Source organism: Carettochelys insculpta, chromosome 3 (assembly GCF_033958435.1).
Source record: "Carettochelys insculpta isolate YL-2023 chromosome 3, ASM3395843v1, whole genome shotgun sequence".
NCBI lineage: Eukaryota > Metazoa > Chordata > Testudines > Carettochelyidae > Carettochelys > Carettochelys insculpta.
Window position 1 is genome coordinate 93755988 of NC_134139.1, and position 17984 is coordinate 93773971.

Here is a 17984-nt window from a genome sequence, read left to right on the forward strand (position 1 = left end):
CTTTTATTGAACCAAATCTGGTGAAATAGACATGCTTTCGAGCGAATAGTAACAGAAACATAACCGTGTTAATCTGTATCTTAACAAAATAAAAAAGCAATCAAGTAGCACTTTAAGGACTAGCAAAATAATATATTAGGGGATGAGCTTTCATGGGGCAGAGTAGTATTTCCAGTACAGCACTATCGCCAGATCTGAAGAAGCGGGTCTACCCCACAAAAGCTCATCACCTAATAAATTGCATTTGAACTACGCAGAGCTCATCCTCTTTGTCTTGGTAGGAGCGCAGGCCACATCTGTACTATGAGACAAATTCGAATTTACAGCAGTTAGCTCGATATTACAGCATCACTGTCTTCATTGTAAATACCATTAGCTCAATTTAGGGAGCACTAATATCGATACCATAACATTGTGTAAACCGGCTGGGTGTAGTGTCAAATTCGAATTTAAAAGTCCAAATGAAGGCCAGTGTGGAAGCACCACATCTTACAATTGAATTCATTGGCCTCCAGAGGTGTTCCATATGTGTTCCACAATGCCCCACAGTGTTCTGCTCTGGCGGCTTCCATCTGCACTGCTCTCCAGATGCGCAGGAGTTAGGTAACAGGAAGCCCGCGAATTTGAATTTGGCGCATGTACACCCATAGCTGTGGGGTCATGCTTGTATGAGAGGCTGAGAAACTTCTTTGTTTCTTTAACATCAGCACTGTAAGCACATCTACCCATTCAAAATAGCCCCAACATGCATTCGTGATTCTATCTCTACTTCTGCAAGCTGAGCGCTTGGATTTTTTTTCAACGCTGGTGCCAGCCCCTGCCATGCCGCACCATGTGGCAGCTAGACTGTTGTGGGGCAGGTTGTGCGTGAAAGAGAGGCCAAGAAACTTATTTTCTGAGGTTTACATTTTTGCAGCCTCCCTGCCCCCACAGGTGTCCTGCAGTCAGGAACTTCTTGCATTCAACCACATCACATGGCTAGCCCCTGACCCAATAGAGGACATGCCTGCCTTGGTGCAGACCATGCTGCCAGGCCCCACCAAGTTCCAGGCTTGCGTGCGGTGAGGGCTTCAATGGTGGGAAAGATTTTTGGGTGCTTGCTGCCAGCAGGGGGACTGCTTTAACTGGCCCCTACCCTCACCAAAAATATTTCAAAGGGTTTGTTACTGCTGGGAAGAATTCTCCCCTGGTGGCTAAGATTTTTCAGGGGCTTGCTGATGCCTGGGGGTCCATTTCACGTGGCTCCGCAGCCACATACCATCACATCCCCCCAACAAAAATATTTCTGGGGACTTGCAGCAACTATGAGGACCATTTCAACTGGCTCTGCAGCCATGGTCCCCATCCTTCACCCCCTGCCCACACAAAAAGATTTTCAAGGACCATGTCCTATCCACAGTAATCATTGCTCTATGGTTCCATGACTCTTGCCCTTCTTAACCATCGCCAACATCAACTGTTGCAGCACTGCATTGTGGGAATCTATCCCACAGTTCCCTGAGCCCCCTGGCATTCTATGTATTTTCATTGGTGCAGCATGGGAAAAAAAAATGCCCTGCAAGTGGCTGTGACATCTTCCTACATTTCATTTCCTACATTTCATTTTCCTCATTCCCCTGCCACGTTAACCAAATGTCCCTTTTTCCAGCCAGGGTCTGGCTTGCCTGTATAAGAGACGTGCTTTTTATAAGTGAGGGGAGTGGAAGGGTAGTAAAGCAGATAGAAAAGGTTAGAAAAAAGATTTTGGGCTTCCCAACCAACAGGTTTTCAAAACAGGATGCAAAAACACTGGAACACATACGTGATGTTAAGTGGGGAGGAAGGGTCACATAAAATGAGGGGACTCCTAACATCAGCAGGGCCAAAAGTCACCATAGATCTGGATTTAGACCTCCCGGCAAAGAAGATCCTCAGAACAAGAATTGGCAACTGAAATGTATGTGTAAGTAGACACAGGTATTATGTCTTGGTTGGTCACTCCAGGCCTTACTTGGAGAACTGTGCTAATTGTAGAGCTACTACATTGCCTTCAATGACCTTCGGATCAAGCCCGTACAAGAATTTGGTCTCAAAGGACAATCACTCTAGTGCCCAAATTTTTTCTACTGTTGACCAAAAAGGCCTCCATTTGCTCCAGGGGACACCCTGTCCACAGTAATCAATGCTCCATGGTGCCTGCCTTTAGCCTTTTTAAAACCACTGGGAGTCTAGGAAACCCTGTGGGAGGACCCACCACCTGCCCCTACGCCCAGCAGGCCCAGAGAAAAGTCTTGGCTCTGTATTTAGACCTCCTGGCAAAGAAGATCCTTACAGCAATAATTTGCATCCTTGCACTCAATTCATAATCTAGAAATGTACATCCAGGTCCACATGGGTGTTACACTGAATGTGCTCCCACGAAAATTTTGATGGCATTTCCTGTGCCTGCGGGTAACAGGGAACCAGGGTTTAATTATGAAGGGGAAGCCTGAGAAACGGCTGCCACATTGGACTAATATCAGAGGGGTAGCCGTGTTAGTCTGGATCTGTAGAGCAACGAAGGGTCCTGTGGCACCTTATAGACTAACAGAAAAGTTTAGAGCATGAGCTTTCGTGAGTAAACTCACTTCTTCAGATGCAGATTTCCAGGACCAGCATCTGAAGAAGTGAGTTTACTCACGAAAGCTCATGCTCTAAACTTTTCTGTTAGTCTATAAGGTGCCACAGGACCCTTCGTTGCACATTGGACTAAGTACACTTTAAATCCTTTAATGAGGATCCATTGGAGCGCAAGTCTAGTCCAAGCCCCTGCCTCTAGGTGCTTGATGCTCTTAAACCAGCACCCAAATATTAGGTGCCATGGGAAACATCCCCCTGATAGCTGCCAGCACCCAAATATCTCAAACACCAGAGACTTTCCCTGGGTGGCTGCCAGCCCCCAAATATCTTAGCGGCCAAGGGAGACTTCCACCAGGTGGTTGCAAGAACCCCAGATATCTCAGCCACTGGAGAGTTTCCTCAGATGGCTGCCAGCCCCTGAAAATCTTAGCCACTGAGGGAGACTATGCCTGGGCTGCTGCAAGGCCCCTGAATAGCTGCCAACCCCCAAATATCTTAGCTGCTGAGGGAGACGTCCCCCCAGGCGGCTCCAGGATCCTGACTGCATGCAAGCTGCCTGGCAGCATGTTCAGCACATCCTTTTATTAGTTCAGGGTCAAGCCACATGATGCAGGCAAGAGAAAGTTCCAGAGTGTGTGGTGCCTCTCGGGGAGGGAAGGAAGGGGATGTGGGGTGTAGGACAAAATGTAAACAACTGAAAAGAAGTTTCTTGTCCTGTCATACAAGCATGACCCACCGCCCACAGCCTAGGTGCCACGTGGTGTTGGGGGGCAGCGGCTGGTGCCAGGCAGCACAGAAAAAAAAAGGCAGCTAGCAGAGGGAGACCCAGAACCACAGACCCCACAGCCGCACTAACAGCAAAGAAAGAGAGAAGATTTTTTCAGCCTCTCATACAAGCATGGCCCTACAGCCACGGGCTTCCAGGTGCTGAACTGAAATGGTCTTCCTGATGCCTAATTCCTGTGCACCTGAGAGCAGTGGAGATGGAAGAGACCAGAGCGGAGAACTGTGGGGCCTTGTGGGGCACGTACGGGGCATCTCTGAAGGCTAATGAATTCGATTTAAAGACATGGCGCTTCCTCACTACCCTTCATTCGGAATTTTAGATTTGACCAGAACACTACACCAGCCAGGTTCTGATGATTCTATGATATCGATATTATGTCGATTTTAGTGCTCCATAAATTGAGCTAATGGAATTTACAGCAAAGACAGGCACTTGGTAAAATCGGGCTAAATGCCATAAAATCGATATTATCTCATAGTGTACAAATAGCCACAGACACCTTGCTGCACTGAAAGCGTGTTGCACACACCTCCTCCTTTTTTGAAAAATCTTTGATAATTCAGTTACAGCTACAGTTATAAAAGGCAGTCCAGTGATAGAAGCAAGAGATTTCAGGTAATTTGGCAATCTTTGTTGATGTCCTACTTTTCCTTCCTTTTTCCTTGAAAAGTGGCCATTTGTTTTCCACGGGAGGGGAGTGAGCGCAATGCAATGTGGGAAGTTGACATCACATACCCACAGCCACTTGCAGGGCATTTTTTCCTGTGCTACCCCAGCCAAAATACCCAGAATGCTACAAGGCTGACGGAACTGTGGGATATGTTGCCACAGTGCACTGGTGGAGCAGTTGATGGTTGGCGATTGAGTGTGGCAGCAACAAGTCGACTTGGTGTGGAGCCTGTGGGAACGCGAGGATACTCAAATTTGAATTTATAAAACATAGTGTGAGAAAGTTGATTTTAATAATTTTAAATTTATCTCATATTCTAGATGTAGCCACAGAATCATATTTGTTTCAGAAGATGAAAAAGAATATATATTTTGACTGTATAGCATTTTGTTTTTAAACGATGCCTTTTGTATTAAAGAATCTTGACTTTAACCTGTGCACAGGATAAAATGTAATGCTCTGTTGTTTATAGCAAACTGTTGTTCTTCCTGGAGAAAAAAAATATTCTGTCCGAAAACCACTGGTCAGTTCTGAATGTTTTTGGTAATATTTCAGGCCATGTGGGTAATCATTTTAAATATTCCTTCTGGCCTATGATTTTTATTTTTTTCAATAACATATTTCCTTTTCACTTTTTTTCTTTACCACCCTCTGATTCCTTCTGTGGAAGGAAGGGGCAGTGGATGTGGGGAGAATAGAGAGCTCCTCAGAAAGACAGCTGCCTCTCTATGTAAGTGATTTCCCGATTTTTGGCCCCTCATGGCTGGAAAGTTTTCTCCCTACAGATTGTCCATTATGATAAATAGTCCAGCTGCAAATGTGTACAGCAAAGTAGTGTGCGACCGCATGCTTTACACAGGATTTTTCTTGGACAGTTAAGTTTACAACTGCTCAGCGTTTGCACTGAAGGCCTCTTCTCCCCTCCCCCACCTCCCCTTCCTGACACTCATGGCCTGCATTCCAGGAGATCAAGCCTGGCACATGTTGATGAATGTAAGTTTTATTTAGAAACATGACCACTTGTCCCCGCTTAGTCTCATGTTAGCAGACAGGGTTCCCTAACATTGGGCTGTGAGCACTTCTCTGCAGTACTTGCAAAGGCGTGCTTGCCTGCAGCACATGCAGTCCACAAGCCTCCAGTTCAACAGCAAGTTTTTGGTTTTAGTACTGGAAATTTTCATGGTGATAGGAGAGAATTTATGTGCTGTGAGGATGGCAGAGGACTGCAGTGTGGATTCAGACCTCCCAGACTGCAATTGCGATGTCACAAGGCAGGCAGCTGTTTATTTTTCTTTTGCATTTCTGTGGAATTTGTTGTAGCTTGATGAGGAACTAATTTATATATTAATCCTTAAACATGCTGCCTTAGCTAATTTTTTTTCTATCCTGCCCAAAACTTTAGTGCTGTTGATGAGTGTTAGGAAATCATTGTGTACTTTGTTGTATTGCTAGGACTTTGGGACCCTCAAATGTTTGTCTTAACTGAAAATAGCCTGACCACTACTAGTAGTTGGCTAAATGATGCTGGATGAACCCATAGCCCAGATTTTACTACTGTTTTAAATACATGACATATGCAGGGATCCAGAAAGTTGTAATTTACTACCTGCTGTTTGTGTAATCAAGGAGGCCTGGTAATAGCCAAAAGTCACAGATGTGGAGAGGATCTGTAAAATACTTTCAGTATTAATGTGTTCTAATCTTGTCCTTCATGTTCATATTATTAAAATGTCTATAGCCAGATAAATCTTTGTAACTTAATTTTGGAAAGTGTGTCTAGTTGGATTGAAAAACTTTTATTTTTTTTTCTAATAGACTCCCTGGATTTTTTTCATCTTGTATTTTTCCACAATATTTTTAGTACAAGCTAACTTGTAACTCTGAGTTGTAAATTATTTTTCAGTAAAGGAGAAGTATGGGATCTGAAAAGAAAACTAACATTTTTCAACTACTCATTAGTGACTAAACTATCAATGCTACCTTGTCGAATATAACTATTTTAGATAAAGAAAGATTTTTACAGTACATTCGGGTGTATAAAAAGGTTTCCCATGGTACCCAAAAGAGAAGCATTCAAATAGGAATGAAATATAGCACACGTCAGTTGTGTTCTTGCAATATATTTGCCTGGAGTTTGAGAATGAAGGTGTCTCCAGATTAGCAAAGTAACAGTTTCTCATTATTTTCTCCCTCCAGAGTGTTTTGTGTGAGATATCTGTGTAGACAGTGTGTGAAAATGTTTAACAGCTAATTGAAGTATACGTTTGTGATAGATTCAGCTGATGTCACATTTCTGTGCATATATTTATGGTTAGTTTTTAAGTTAATATTAGTAACCAGCTGTCTAATGACTAATACTGAAGCTGAGTTCTGTACCATGCACTGTTGTGTGTTTATGCTGGGGCATATGTCTAGACCTAAGCGGACTTTGAACCTATCCAGTTCAACTCTAGCTGGATGAGTTTTAAAAGACTTCCATATTATTTTCAGCTTCAGAATATTTTCTAAGTATTTTTGTTTAAAATTGGCTTTAAAAAAAGGAATCACGTTGTTTTCCTTTAAATATTAAATTATACTAGCAAGTGCAGTGTGCTAATTTTAACTTTCAGGTATTTTCTCATTTGTAATAAAATGCAAAAAATTGAACAATTGGATTAGATGCTGTTTTCCGTCCTGAGCAAGGACAAATGCCCACGGTACAATATGGGCTAAGAGAAAAATACAGCAAGCTTCAGGAACTTCCTGTACTTATTGGTCAGGCTTGCTAAATTTATACAACCCTGCTTAATCCTCCCATTTGATAATTCCAAGCATCTAATTTGAATTAGGAATCCCTGTTAACAAGCAGGGGAACTCAACCCAAGCCTCTTACAGTAACATGTTTAGTGAGATTTCCCCAGAGAATTTGCATTCTCAAACTAGAGGGGAAAAAGAATGAGGTGAGCGGTAAGCATGACCCGCTGTGTAAGCAGGCACATATATTTTCAGTGTAATTAAAAGCACATTATCTACGAGTTTTATGTATTTGATTAATAATTTAAAATCATCTTGGAGCCCCACACATGGATCAAAACCTCATTGTGCTAGACCTAAACACAGACCAGGACAGTTCTGTAATGATTTGCTTGTAATTTCATACAGGCTAGAGAGATGGACCTAGCCATAAAGTTTGGATTCAAGCTTTCAAAACCAAATTCCAGGAATACTATGATCTGATTTTTTGAGGAATCATTTCAGCTGAAGTCCTCAGAACTGCTCTGCATAGTGCACACTTATTACGTGCTGTACTGTGAGCGGATGCTCCATGGCTATTAGCCAGGATGGTGTCCCTAACCTCTCTTTGTCACAGCTGGGAATGGGTGACAGGGGAGGGATCACTTGATGATTTCCTGTTCTGTTGTTTCCCTCAGGGACAGCTGGCATTGGCCACGGTCAGGAGGTAGAATACTGAGCTTACCATCTTGATGACCCCAGTCGATCAGTGGTCACCCGGCCCCAGCCGGCTATGCTAGTTAACCGAATGTGCCAGTTATCCAAGTGCTGGATAACATGGCTTTCACTATAAGCAGGGATTGAGCTAAGGCTGCCTCTCACATATAGGGCAACCCTGATATTTGTACCAGAGGGGTAGCAGTGTTAGTCTGTATCCGCAAAAACAACCAGAAGTCCTGTGGCACCTCATCGACGTACAGATATTTTGAAGCACAGGCTTTTGTGGGCAAAGGTCTGCTGCATCAGGAACAATGTAGTGGAAATTCTAGAGGCAGGTCTAATTATGCAGGCTCATGAAAAGGAGGGAGTCCCAATCAAGAAGAAGGCCAGCGTTGACATGGTCAGTTCGGTCAAGGAGGATGTGGCCCACTCCCTGCAGCTGTTGTAGAGTTGTGAACACCAAGAGGAGAATCTGCTTTTGTAGCTGGCCAGCTACTCACAGTCTCTGTTCAATCCTTGATTGATGATGTCAAATTTGTGTGGCCCCTGATATGAGTGATGACCAAAAAGACTATCCATAGACTCTAAGACCAGAGTGAACCATTCTAATCATTGGTTTGACCGCCTGTATAATACAGACCATAAAACTGCCAAAATAGTTCCTAGTTTATATTTTAAAAAAAAAAAAAGTAACCTTGATTTAAGAAAAAAATAATGATGGAGAGTCCATCATTGCCATGGGTAAATTGTTCCAAAGATATTTATTTTGCTACAAATGCTTATGGAATATGGTGAGATCTTTCTCATTCTCCGATCTAATATTCTCTTGAAAAGAAAGCTGGTCGGTGTCTTTGGTGTTTATTGTTGCACAGTTAAAGTTAGAATAGCCATTAAGGTTTGGGAAGATAGAATAATGGATTGGTACAGTGGCTCACAATCTTTCCACACTACTGTGTCCCTTTTTAGGAGACAGATTTGTCTTATATCCCCTCAAATGTCATCTCACTTAGACACTACTTGCTTAGAAAATAAGGCACAAAAATAGTGTCCCAGTACCCTGTCACTGACCAATTGCTTACTTTCTCGTTTTTACCATATAATTATTAAAGAAATCAACTGGAATGAAAATATTGTACTTACATTTCAGTGTATAATATGCAGAGGAATTTAAACAAGTTGTCGTATAAAATTTGTACTGACTTCACTAGTACTTTTAATGTGATGTGTTGTAAAAATAGGCAAGTATCTAAGTGAGTTGATGTACCAGCTGAAAGTAGTTGAGATCACTTGGTTAATATACTAGCCTCTGCTCCAGCTAAACAAAGTGCTCTCTGTTCCTAAGGGGGAGAAGGTTTGGTTTTCAGAAGTAACAGGCGAAAAAGACCTATTAGGTGCATGCAGTTTAATACATATCAGTGTCCTTTGTCAGCTACAAATAGCCGTTTGCTTGTAATCTGTCCAAGTGGCTATGTCAATGAAACAGAAGGTAAAACTAATTTAGAAGGAATTTTTTTTCATACATTGATGATTACATTTTCTTTCCTTGAGCCAAGCTTTGAGTCTACTGGCGGAGGTACAGAAGCCTACAAAATCTGTATGTGGCCTCCGAAAATCCTGAATTCCTGATAATTAGAAATATTGCTTTGGGCACTGCATATATACTTGCAGTGCTATAAGTAGTAGGGGGAAATCTTAGTGTAGAAAATCTGTTCGAGTGTAAAGTTAAGTTGAATTTCTTTCTCAATGAAAATTACATTGAAGTGATGTCTGATAGAGACTGTTTTAATGATGTGCTCGTGCTCTTGTTTCTCCATTTGGCAGGGTGAAGAAGTTGAAGGAGACCCTGGTTGCTGTCCAGCAGCTGGATAAGAACATGAACAGCTTGAGGTCCTGGCTCGCTCACATTGAGTCAGAGCTGTCCAAACCCATTGTCTACGAAACCTGTGATTCCGAGGAGATACAAAGGAAACTGAATGAGCAGCAGGTAAAATACAAAATGAGGTAGAAGAGTAAAATACCTGACATGGTCACCTCACTGGCAGTTGCACTAAGGTGTGGGAGACCCAAAGTAAACTATAACCTTGGGCTGCTGATGTCCAGCTCAGTGTTGAAAGAAGGCACTGATACAAAGAAGATGCCCTTAGAGTTCAAGGCACATGGTGCTTGTTGCATCACTCTAGTAGAGTCTTCTGCTGTCTTTGACACTGAATCTACAAGGAGCTGCTTGACCAGACAGAGGTAAGGTACCACGATGTTATTTGCAGAGTGTGGGTTACTGTTGTGGTTGAGGTTTTCTTTCTTAATTTTTTTGAATTAAGTACAGAACTACCATCCACTTCCAGAGATTAAAATGAAGCCATATTTTAGTGTTAGCTTGCAAGTTTTATAAGCACTTGATTGAAGCTGTCCATCTTTGGAAGTGCCTTCTTGTTTTGTTTTGTATTGCAGTTCATAAACACGCTTGAGTACCTTTGCATGTGCAACACAAAACTGATGTTTAACTTCAAACTGATGTGCAGTGTGCAAAGCCAGCACATGGTGCTGACATGAAGCAGTCCCTGCTGCAAATGGGAAAAGCAGGATGGGACAGATAAGGTCTATTTATTTGTAGTAGTTTTTGACATTGTACTCAACTGTTGGCATGCTGCTTTTCCCCTTCTATCACAACCTAGGAAAAGGAAACATCAGTTTTGCAAAGCAAAAAAAAAAAATGCATTTCTATACTTGTTTGTTATCCTTTGCCAGTTGTGTCTGACACACTGGGCAGCGATTTTGATTCCGGTCACATAGCAGATTATGTTCTTGACATTCTGTTTCTTGGCAGACTGCTTGCTGGATGATATCAGTGCAGTTTGTAATGAGTTAGTGAAAAGCAAAATAACTTCCCTTAACACACAAAGTAGAGGATGCAGTTTTTTGTGGAGAAAAAAAATATAGCAACATTTTGCGGGCTGTTTATTTTTGAAGCACGCAGAATGGCAGTGTGATCCAGTGAATGGAGTGCCAGTCCAGAAACTAAGAATCTCCTCAGTTTTAATCCTAAATCCTCGACTGACATATTGTGTGGCTATTGGGAAAAGTCTTTTAACTTCTTTGTACAGTTTACAATCTGTAGCATGGGGTTAATAATACATACAGGATTGGTATGAAGAGTAGCTAATACTGTGCAGTACTTTGAATATGTATAGTGCTGTACAGTGCTAAGTATTAACATTAAAGCAGAAGATTAGAGATTTTCTGGCAGTGTACTTGTGTAGGTATCCCCAGGTTTCTTATGGCTCCTTTACTACTGCATTCATTCTGGTATGGACGTCAAATGAATTCTTTTATTCTTAGTGGTGGTTTCAGTACAGTGGTGGTAATGCTCTTCTCAAAGGCCTATCGGTTCCTTTGGAACTCCAAATGGCACAAACACTGGAAGTGTATTTGCCTTGCCAGTTATTTTTTAAGACACTAATAGCAAAGAAAACATGAACTTTAACATACAGAAGAAAGTGGGGTTTTTTTTCATAGCTGCTACTCATAATATTCATTTGGTTTTCACAACGCAAGTTACCTAAGCTACCTTTCCAGCCAGCGATGTCAGCACCACGTTTTTCTTTTGTTTGATCAGTGCATTTTTCCACGTTTGTTTTCTCCTAGGCCCATGGCATCTCCCCAGCCCACACTGCCACAAATGATCACTCAACTACAAATCTCAAATTTAATTATAAACATAGCATTGCCTGACAGAAAGTAGGGCTGGATCCCCCTTCTGTGGCTCCCACACAGCGTCTGTTGGCTCATTGGCCGAGTCTGAGCTGGAGGGGAACACACACAGTAACTTTTGAGTTGCTCTTCCCCACGGTGTCACCAGGGCAGTTAAAACAGTGCAGTCTGAAGGAGAGTGGCTGTATCTTTACTGCAATCTGCCAACCCTGGAAACATAGTCAAATTTCAAAAGCCATTGTGTTTTCGTTTCTTTGTTTGTTGGATTGCAACAAATGTGGAAGAGCATAAGGTGTTAAAGAATCATCCTTTCTGCTTCCTTCTTGATACTGTTGCTCTCCATTTTTAGCCAGCTATTTGTATCATGAGGTACAATTAACATGTATTCAGCAATTGGGTACAGATTTTTCTTACACTCATCCAGGAATCATAGCCGATTATTTTCACAGTCTATCTCACAAGCACCAGCGATGTGCTGGAGACAGTTATGTTGAAATGTCATTACAGTTCAAGAGGGGAAAAAGCCACGAGAACTATGGTTGAGATTAGTACTAAAGAGGATTACACTTGAGCAGTGCAATTATGGAGGATGATGCAGATGGTGTTCTTTAATGATCATCTTTAGTTTTCAAATTTCATATCCTGTTCAGACCACACCTCTCAGAGACATTCTTTCGGGAGGCCTGCAGGCTCAAGAAAAGAAAGATGCATTGATTGCATTAGGCTACACTGTAAAGTTTTCTCTGCAAATCTAGGAGGAAAAAGTTAGTCGTATACCAAACTGAAAGCTGAGGATTTTTGTATAATTCCACATCACGTGGATTCTGCAGTAAATTTTGTGGCTTTGAAATTGTAGCTGACATGGGAACTAGCAAATGAAGAACTGTTTGCACAAGATTGGTAAAATTAGGATAGATTTTGCTTCCTTCCCTATGACTTCCTTTGCTATATTCTTCTTCTGCACATGGCATAACCCCAGAATCACCTTTGTATGAGTCATGTCAAACGTGTCAGATGGTTCCATGTACTTAATGTTTTTGCTGAAAATCGATCCACAGATGAACATATTATGGTAGAACCCCAAGATACTCTCACTCAAGTTCCCTGAAGCTCGGGTTAATGTGACTCTGAGTGGTGGGGAGCTGGTGCCTGGCTCTGGGCTGCCCATAACTCAGGGGAGCTGGGAAAATGATCAGCAGCACTGGTCAGTTTCTTGACTCCTGTGAGTGGCAGGCAGCCAGGAGCCAGGTGCCTGTTCCCCACCACTCACAGGAATGGGGATATTGACCAGAGCTGCTGTGGTGGTCAGTTTCCCTTCTCCTGTCAGTGGCAGCAGCCCAGAGCCTGACTCTCAGCTGCCACCACTGACAGGAATGGGAAAACAGATCCTGTCAGGAGCTGTAGTCTGACTCTCACCATCTCTGACAGAAGCGGTTTCCCTGCTCCTGTCGGGTGGAGGCCTGACTCTTGGCTGCCGCCACTGACAGGAGCTGGGAAACTGACCAGCACAGCTGTGCTGATCAGTTTTCTGGCTCCCCCAAGCAAAACAAAATTTAACTTTCATGGGGTTGTGCAGGAACACAACTTCTGTGAAAGTTGGGGGTCTTCTGTAGTGTTTTTAAATTTCAGTCTACATCCATAAATGATTTACTATACGTTTGCTTTCATTTCTATTGGTTTTACTTTCACATGTTTTGGTTCCTAATTTGTCCTGAACACCAAAAATCCCTGCTTTTGTAGAAAACTGCAGTTCATGTATTTCTTAGATGTTTTCACTCTTGAGAGTAATTCATGCATGGTACAAGACAAAAAAAAAATAAGCTCCTTTTTCAAAATAAAATTATATATAAAAAAAATTCCAGCTTGCTATAGTAGTATTGCAGAATTCTGGCAACTTGCCAACCTGATTTGCCTTGTTCCAGTCTTTTTGCTTCTGCAAAACAAATGACCTAAGGAAATAAAGACCAAAATGAATCAAACTTGTTATGGAAGTTGCTGCACTGGCTTGAAGATTGCAATGTAGTCTCTGTAGCTAGGGTGTTATGTAGACATCAAGTTAACACACAGCTTGAACTTCCTGAGTAACAACCACCGAATTGAAAACACTGGGCATGAAAAAAATATGAGTTGCAGGTATGCTGCCCATTTGGTGAAGACAAAAATCAAAATATTAACTTAGGCACAAGAAGCAAAGATTCCAAAATATCATCCAGGGCAGAAGATTTAATTGAACAGCTCTCTAATCTGTCCAGACCAAAGTGTGTTGTCTGAAGGGAAGAAAAGAAAGAAGTAACAAGTATTGGCGACGCATTATGGTGTATTGTCATACAAATTAAAACTCCATGCAAGAAGGTCTTGTGAGTAAATTTCTGGGAGCCAGAACATTTATTCTGCAGCTCATCCAAGCCAGGATCATCTCATGAGGCTGCATCTTTGAGGAGCAAAGGGACTGTAAAATACCAGGAAACAACAACTCCATTGTTCACTCTGAGTCACCAGAAAAAAAAAACAAAAACAAACATGCTGGAAACATGCACACAGAAAACATTTTCTCATTAATGTAATGTGAAAAAGTATGCAGAAACAAGTTCATTTTATTTTTATATCTTATGAATTCCTTTTTCAAACAAGGAGGTTTAGAGTAATCCATTACATTAAGCATGAATAGGTTATCTAGTAATTCCCTCACTCAACCAACCTCCCCCAATTAAGGTTTTTTGGGTTTTTTTTTTGTTTGTTTGCTTTTTTCTAATATATAGCCCTGAAACATGGCAGCTATGTGTGTTAGACTGAGAAATCTGGTCGGATGACTTCAAGCAAAATTTGCAATTGGGTAGTTTAAGAAATTCCAAGGCCAGAAGGAACCATTGTGACAATGTAGTGTCACCGGTCTGGGTAACACAAAGAACTTCCTCCCAAATAGCTCCTGAATCAGATCTTTCAGAAACACATCCCATCTTGTTTTTAAAAATTGCCAGCGATGGAGAATGTAACCTTACTCTTGGTAAATTGTGCCTGTGGATACTCTCACTCTTAAAAATTAACCCCTTATTTCCAGTCTGAATTTCTCAAGCCTTAACTTCTAGCTGTTGGATTGGATTGCATATTTTTCCTAACAGATCAAAGAGACCATTATCAAATATTTGTGCCACATGCAGTTACCTGTAAACGGTGTTCAAGTCATCCTTTAACCTTCATTCTGTTAGTCTCAAGGAGCCAAATCTATTTAGTTTATCACTAGAAAGTGTGTTTTCTAATCTTTTGGTCATGTCTGTGACTCTTCTGTGAATCTTGTCAATATCCTTTTATGAATTGTGGGCACCAGAACTGGATACAGTATTCCAACAGCAGTCATATGAGTGCCAAATACACAGGTAAAATAACTGCTCTACTGCTACGTAGGAGTCCCCATTTTGTGCATCCAAAGATCACAGTAGCCCTTTTAGCCCCACTGGTGTTCAGTGAGCTCTTCTTCAGCTGATTATCCATTCTGACCCCCAAAACGTTTTCAGAGCCACTGCTTCCCGTGATAGGCTACATCTACACTAGCCAAGAACTTCGAAATGGCGATGCAAATGGACATTTCGAAGCTTACTAATGAAGTGCTGGAATACATATTCAGCGCCTCATTAGCAGGCGGGCGGATGCGGCACTTCAAAATTGACGCAGCTCGCCACCGCACAGCTCGTCCAGACAGGGCTCCTTTTCGAAAGGACCCCGCCTACTTCAGAGTCTCCTTATTCCAAGGGGACTTCGAAGTAGGTGGGGTCCTTTTGAAAAGGAGCCCTGTCTGGACGAGCCATGTGGTGGCGAGCCACGTCAATTTCGAAGTGCCGCAGCCGCCCACATGCTAATGAGGCACTGAATATGTATTTCAGCGCTTCATTAGTAAACTTCGAAATGGCCATTTGCATGGCCATTTAGAAGTTTTGGCTAGTGTAGACACGGCCATAGTCTCCCATTGTCTGAGTATGACCTATGTTCTTTGTTTCTAGATACACATATTTACATTTAAAAAACTAGGGAAATACAACCCAGGTGGAGCTACTATCAGATGGGTATATAACTAGTTGGATAACTGTTCACTGAGGCTGTGTCTACACTTGCATTCCCCTTTCAAAAGAGGTATGCAAATGAGGGAAATTGAAATTGCAAATGAGGTATAGATTTGCATATCTGGCACCTCATTCACATACTCTTATTTCAGAATAGCTTCTTTCGAAGGAAAAAAAGCAGTGTAGACACTGCTCTTTCAAAAGTAAACCCCATCATCGAAAGAATCCTTCTTCCCTTTTTTTATGAGAAGAAGGATTCTTTTGAATATAGGGTTTACTTTTGAAAGAGCAGTGTCTGCACTGCTTTTCTTTGGAAAGAAGCTATTTCGAAATAAGAGTGTGCAAATGAGGTGCCAAATATGCAAATCTGCTGCTCATTTGCATTTTCGATGTCCCTCATTTGCATACCTCTTTCAAAAGAGGAATGCACGTGTAGACACAGCCAGAGAGTAGTTATCAATGGTTTGTGATCATGGTGGAGGGGCATAATGAGTAGGGTTCCAAAGGGATCAGCTCTGAGACAATTCTGTTCAAAATCTTCATCAGTGGTTTAGATAATGGCATAAAGAGTCCACTGACAAAGCTTGTGCTTGATAGCAAGATAGCAGGAGCTGCAAGTGCTTTGGAGGTTAGGATGAAAATTCCAATGAACTGGACATACTGGAGAAATGACCTGAGGTAAATAGAGTAGAATTCAATATGAGCAAAAACAAAGTAATACACTTAGGAAGCAGCAATCCCTTCCATACACAAAACATGGGAAATGACTGGTTAGGAAGGAGTATTGCAGAAAGGGATCTCAGGGTCATAGCTGACCCCAAGCTAAACGTGAGTCTACAACATGACACTGTTGAGAAACAGGGAAACATAAGTCTTGGATATATTAGCAGGAGGTTTGTAAGCAAAGATAAGAGAAGTAATTCTTACACTCTACTCTGAACTAATTTGGCCTCAGCTGGAATATTGTGCCACATTTCAGGAAAGAAGATCTGTGAGGGAAGATTAAAATAAATGGGTTTATTTACTTAGGAAAAAAGAAGGCTGAGAGGGGACATGATTTCTAAAAATAACAATTTTCAAATGTCTAAAAGAACATTGCCAGGGAGAGGGAGGAAAAAATATTCTCCTTAACTTCTGAGGATAAGAAAAAATGGAGGTTTAGAGGTTGGACATTCTGAAAAAGTTCCCGGCTGGTTAAGCACTGGAATAACTTGTCTAGGGAGGTTGTGGAATCTCCATCACTGGAGATTTTTAAGAGCAAGGTAGACAAACACCTGTCGGGGTGGGCAATAAATTTTAATAGAGGGCCACTCCAAGTATTTGGTAAGTAGTCAAGGGCTGTACTCTTCCATGGCACTGATGGAGGAAGTGCAGGGTCTGAAATGGAGGTTGGGTGCAGAAGGGCCCTCGAGGTAGTGGATTGGAGTGCAGGGAGGGGCTGTGTGGTCTGTGAGTGAGCCTGGGTGAAAAAGGGGGATGTGACCTGGGGCAAGGGATTGGGGTACAGGAGGAGGTGCAGAGTCCAGGAAGGCATGTGGGTATTGGAGAGGATTCTGACCTCTAGGCAGGGAATCATGTCTGGGAGAGTGCTGTGACCTGGGGCAGGGGTTCAGGAGTGTATGCAGGGGTTGGCAAGTGACTTAAAGGAGGGAATTGATGTGTGGTGTCTGGGCAGGGGTATGTGTGCAGGAGCAGGGATGAAGAGGGCTTGTGTTGTGACCTGGGGCAGGGGTGCAGGAAGGAGAGGGGTCAGAGAGTTGGAGGAGGGATGGGTGAAATGTGAAATACAGTCTCTGGCCAGAAGGCACCTATCTTAGGCAGCTCCTGGCCCGCAGCCCATCAGGACCCTCTGACAGGCTCTCTGCCTGCCGTGCCCCACCTGCTTCTCAAAGTGGCTGCCTGTGGGGGCCATGAGTGTCCTTGTGGGGACAGAATTTCTATTCATAGCCCACAATCTCATTTTTAAAAAGGTTAGTTCGGCAGGCGCATTGTTCCACTAATATACTCACCATGTCCCCATGTCTCTGGTGTCTCATTATTTTTGTTGTGGATTTTACTACAACTGTATAGAGTTGGAAGCTAATCAATTTCAGGATAAGTTTTTAAATTCCTGTCTCCCTTTAACTGGTCAGAATGAGATGGGCATAGGTTAGTAAGAAGAGTACAATTGCCATAAATATGCTGACACTAGGAGTACTGTCTTTTCTTTCCAAGTCTATGAAACTTCTATAGGTCTCTTTTCTCCCCTGTGTTCCCTTTCCATTGCCAACTAAAATAATGTAATCATTGGCCAGCTAAGAGGAAAACAGCATCATTTCATATGGAAGATAGGCTGCTTTATATATGCTGCTGCTTCTGCCTCACCCGTAGAACATGTCAACAGTTTTGACTTGGCAAAGAATAGAATTAGAAGTCACACAGTACAGCAGAATGAATGGCCACTGTACAGCAGAACTTTATTTTTCTTGCTGTGGTGGTTGTTCCTCATTATCACATCATAGGTACTTTTAAAGGAATAGCTTTCATGACATAATAGGTACTTAAGCATAAAAAGGAGAAACTTATTGTTTAAAATTTACCCCTTTGATGAGTCACCAATGAATGCCAACCATGAAAGGACTCTGTAAGTTTGGGTAGTCATGACTTTCGTCACGTCCTTAGCAGAACTCGAACATTTTAGGTGTACAAATGCACTGATTCTTCTTTGGCTTTAAGTAAAATTCTGAAAGTACCT

The 17984-nt window shown here is 42.2% G+C and overlaps 1 protein-coding gene across 2 annotated transcripts in view; it reads left to right on the forward strand.

The window, feature by feature from the left end:
* The window catches only part of SYNE1 (spectrin repeat containing nuclear envelope protein 1), a 415690-nt gene that overhangs the window by 354470 nt on the left and 43236 nt on the right, over window positions 1-17984 (forward strand). Inside the window, exons 1-2 of one of the 2 annotated variants that reach the window (XM_074990363.1) lie at window positions 5137-5326; window positions 9309-9471. In XM_074990363.1, the coding sequence (XP_074846464.1) occupies window positions 5175-5326; window positions 9309-9471 (315 nt within the window). In that variant the 5' untranslated portion in view covers window positions 5137-5174. Of the gene's footprint in view, window positions 1-5136; window positions 5327-9308; window positions 9472-17984 lie in introns of those variants that run through there. The other variant, XM_074990362.1, reaches the window with a different exon arrangement.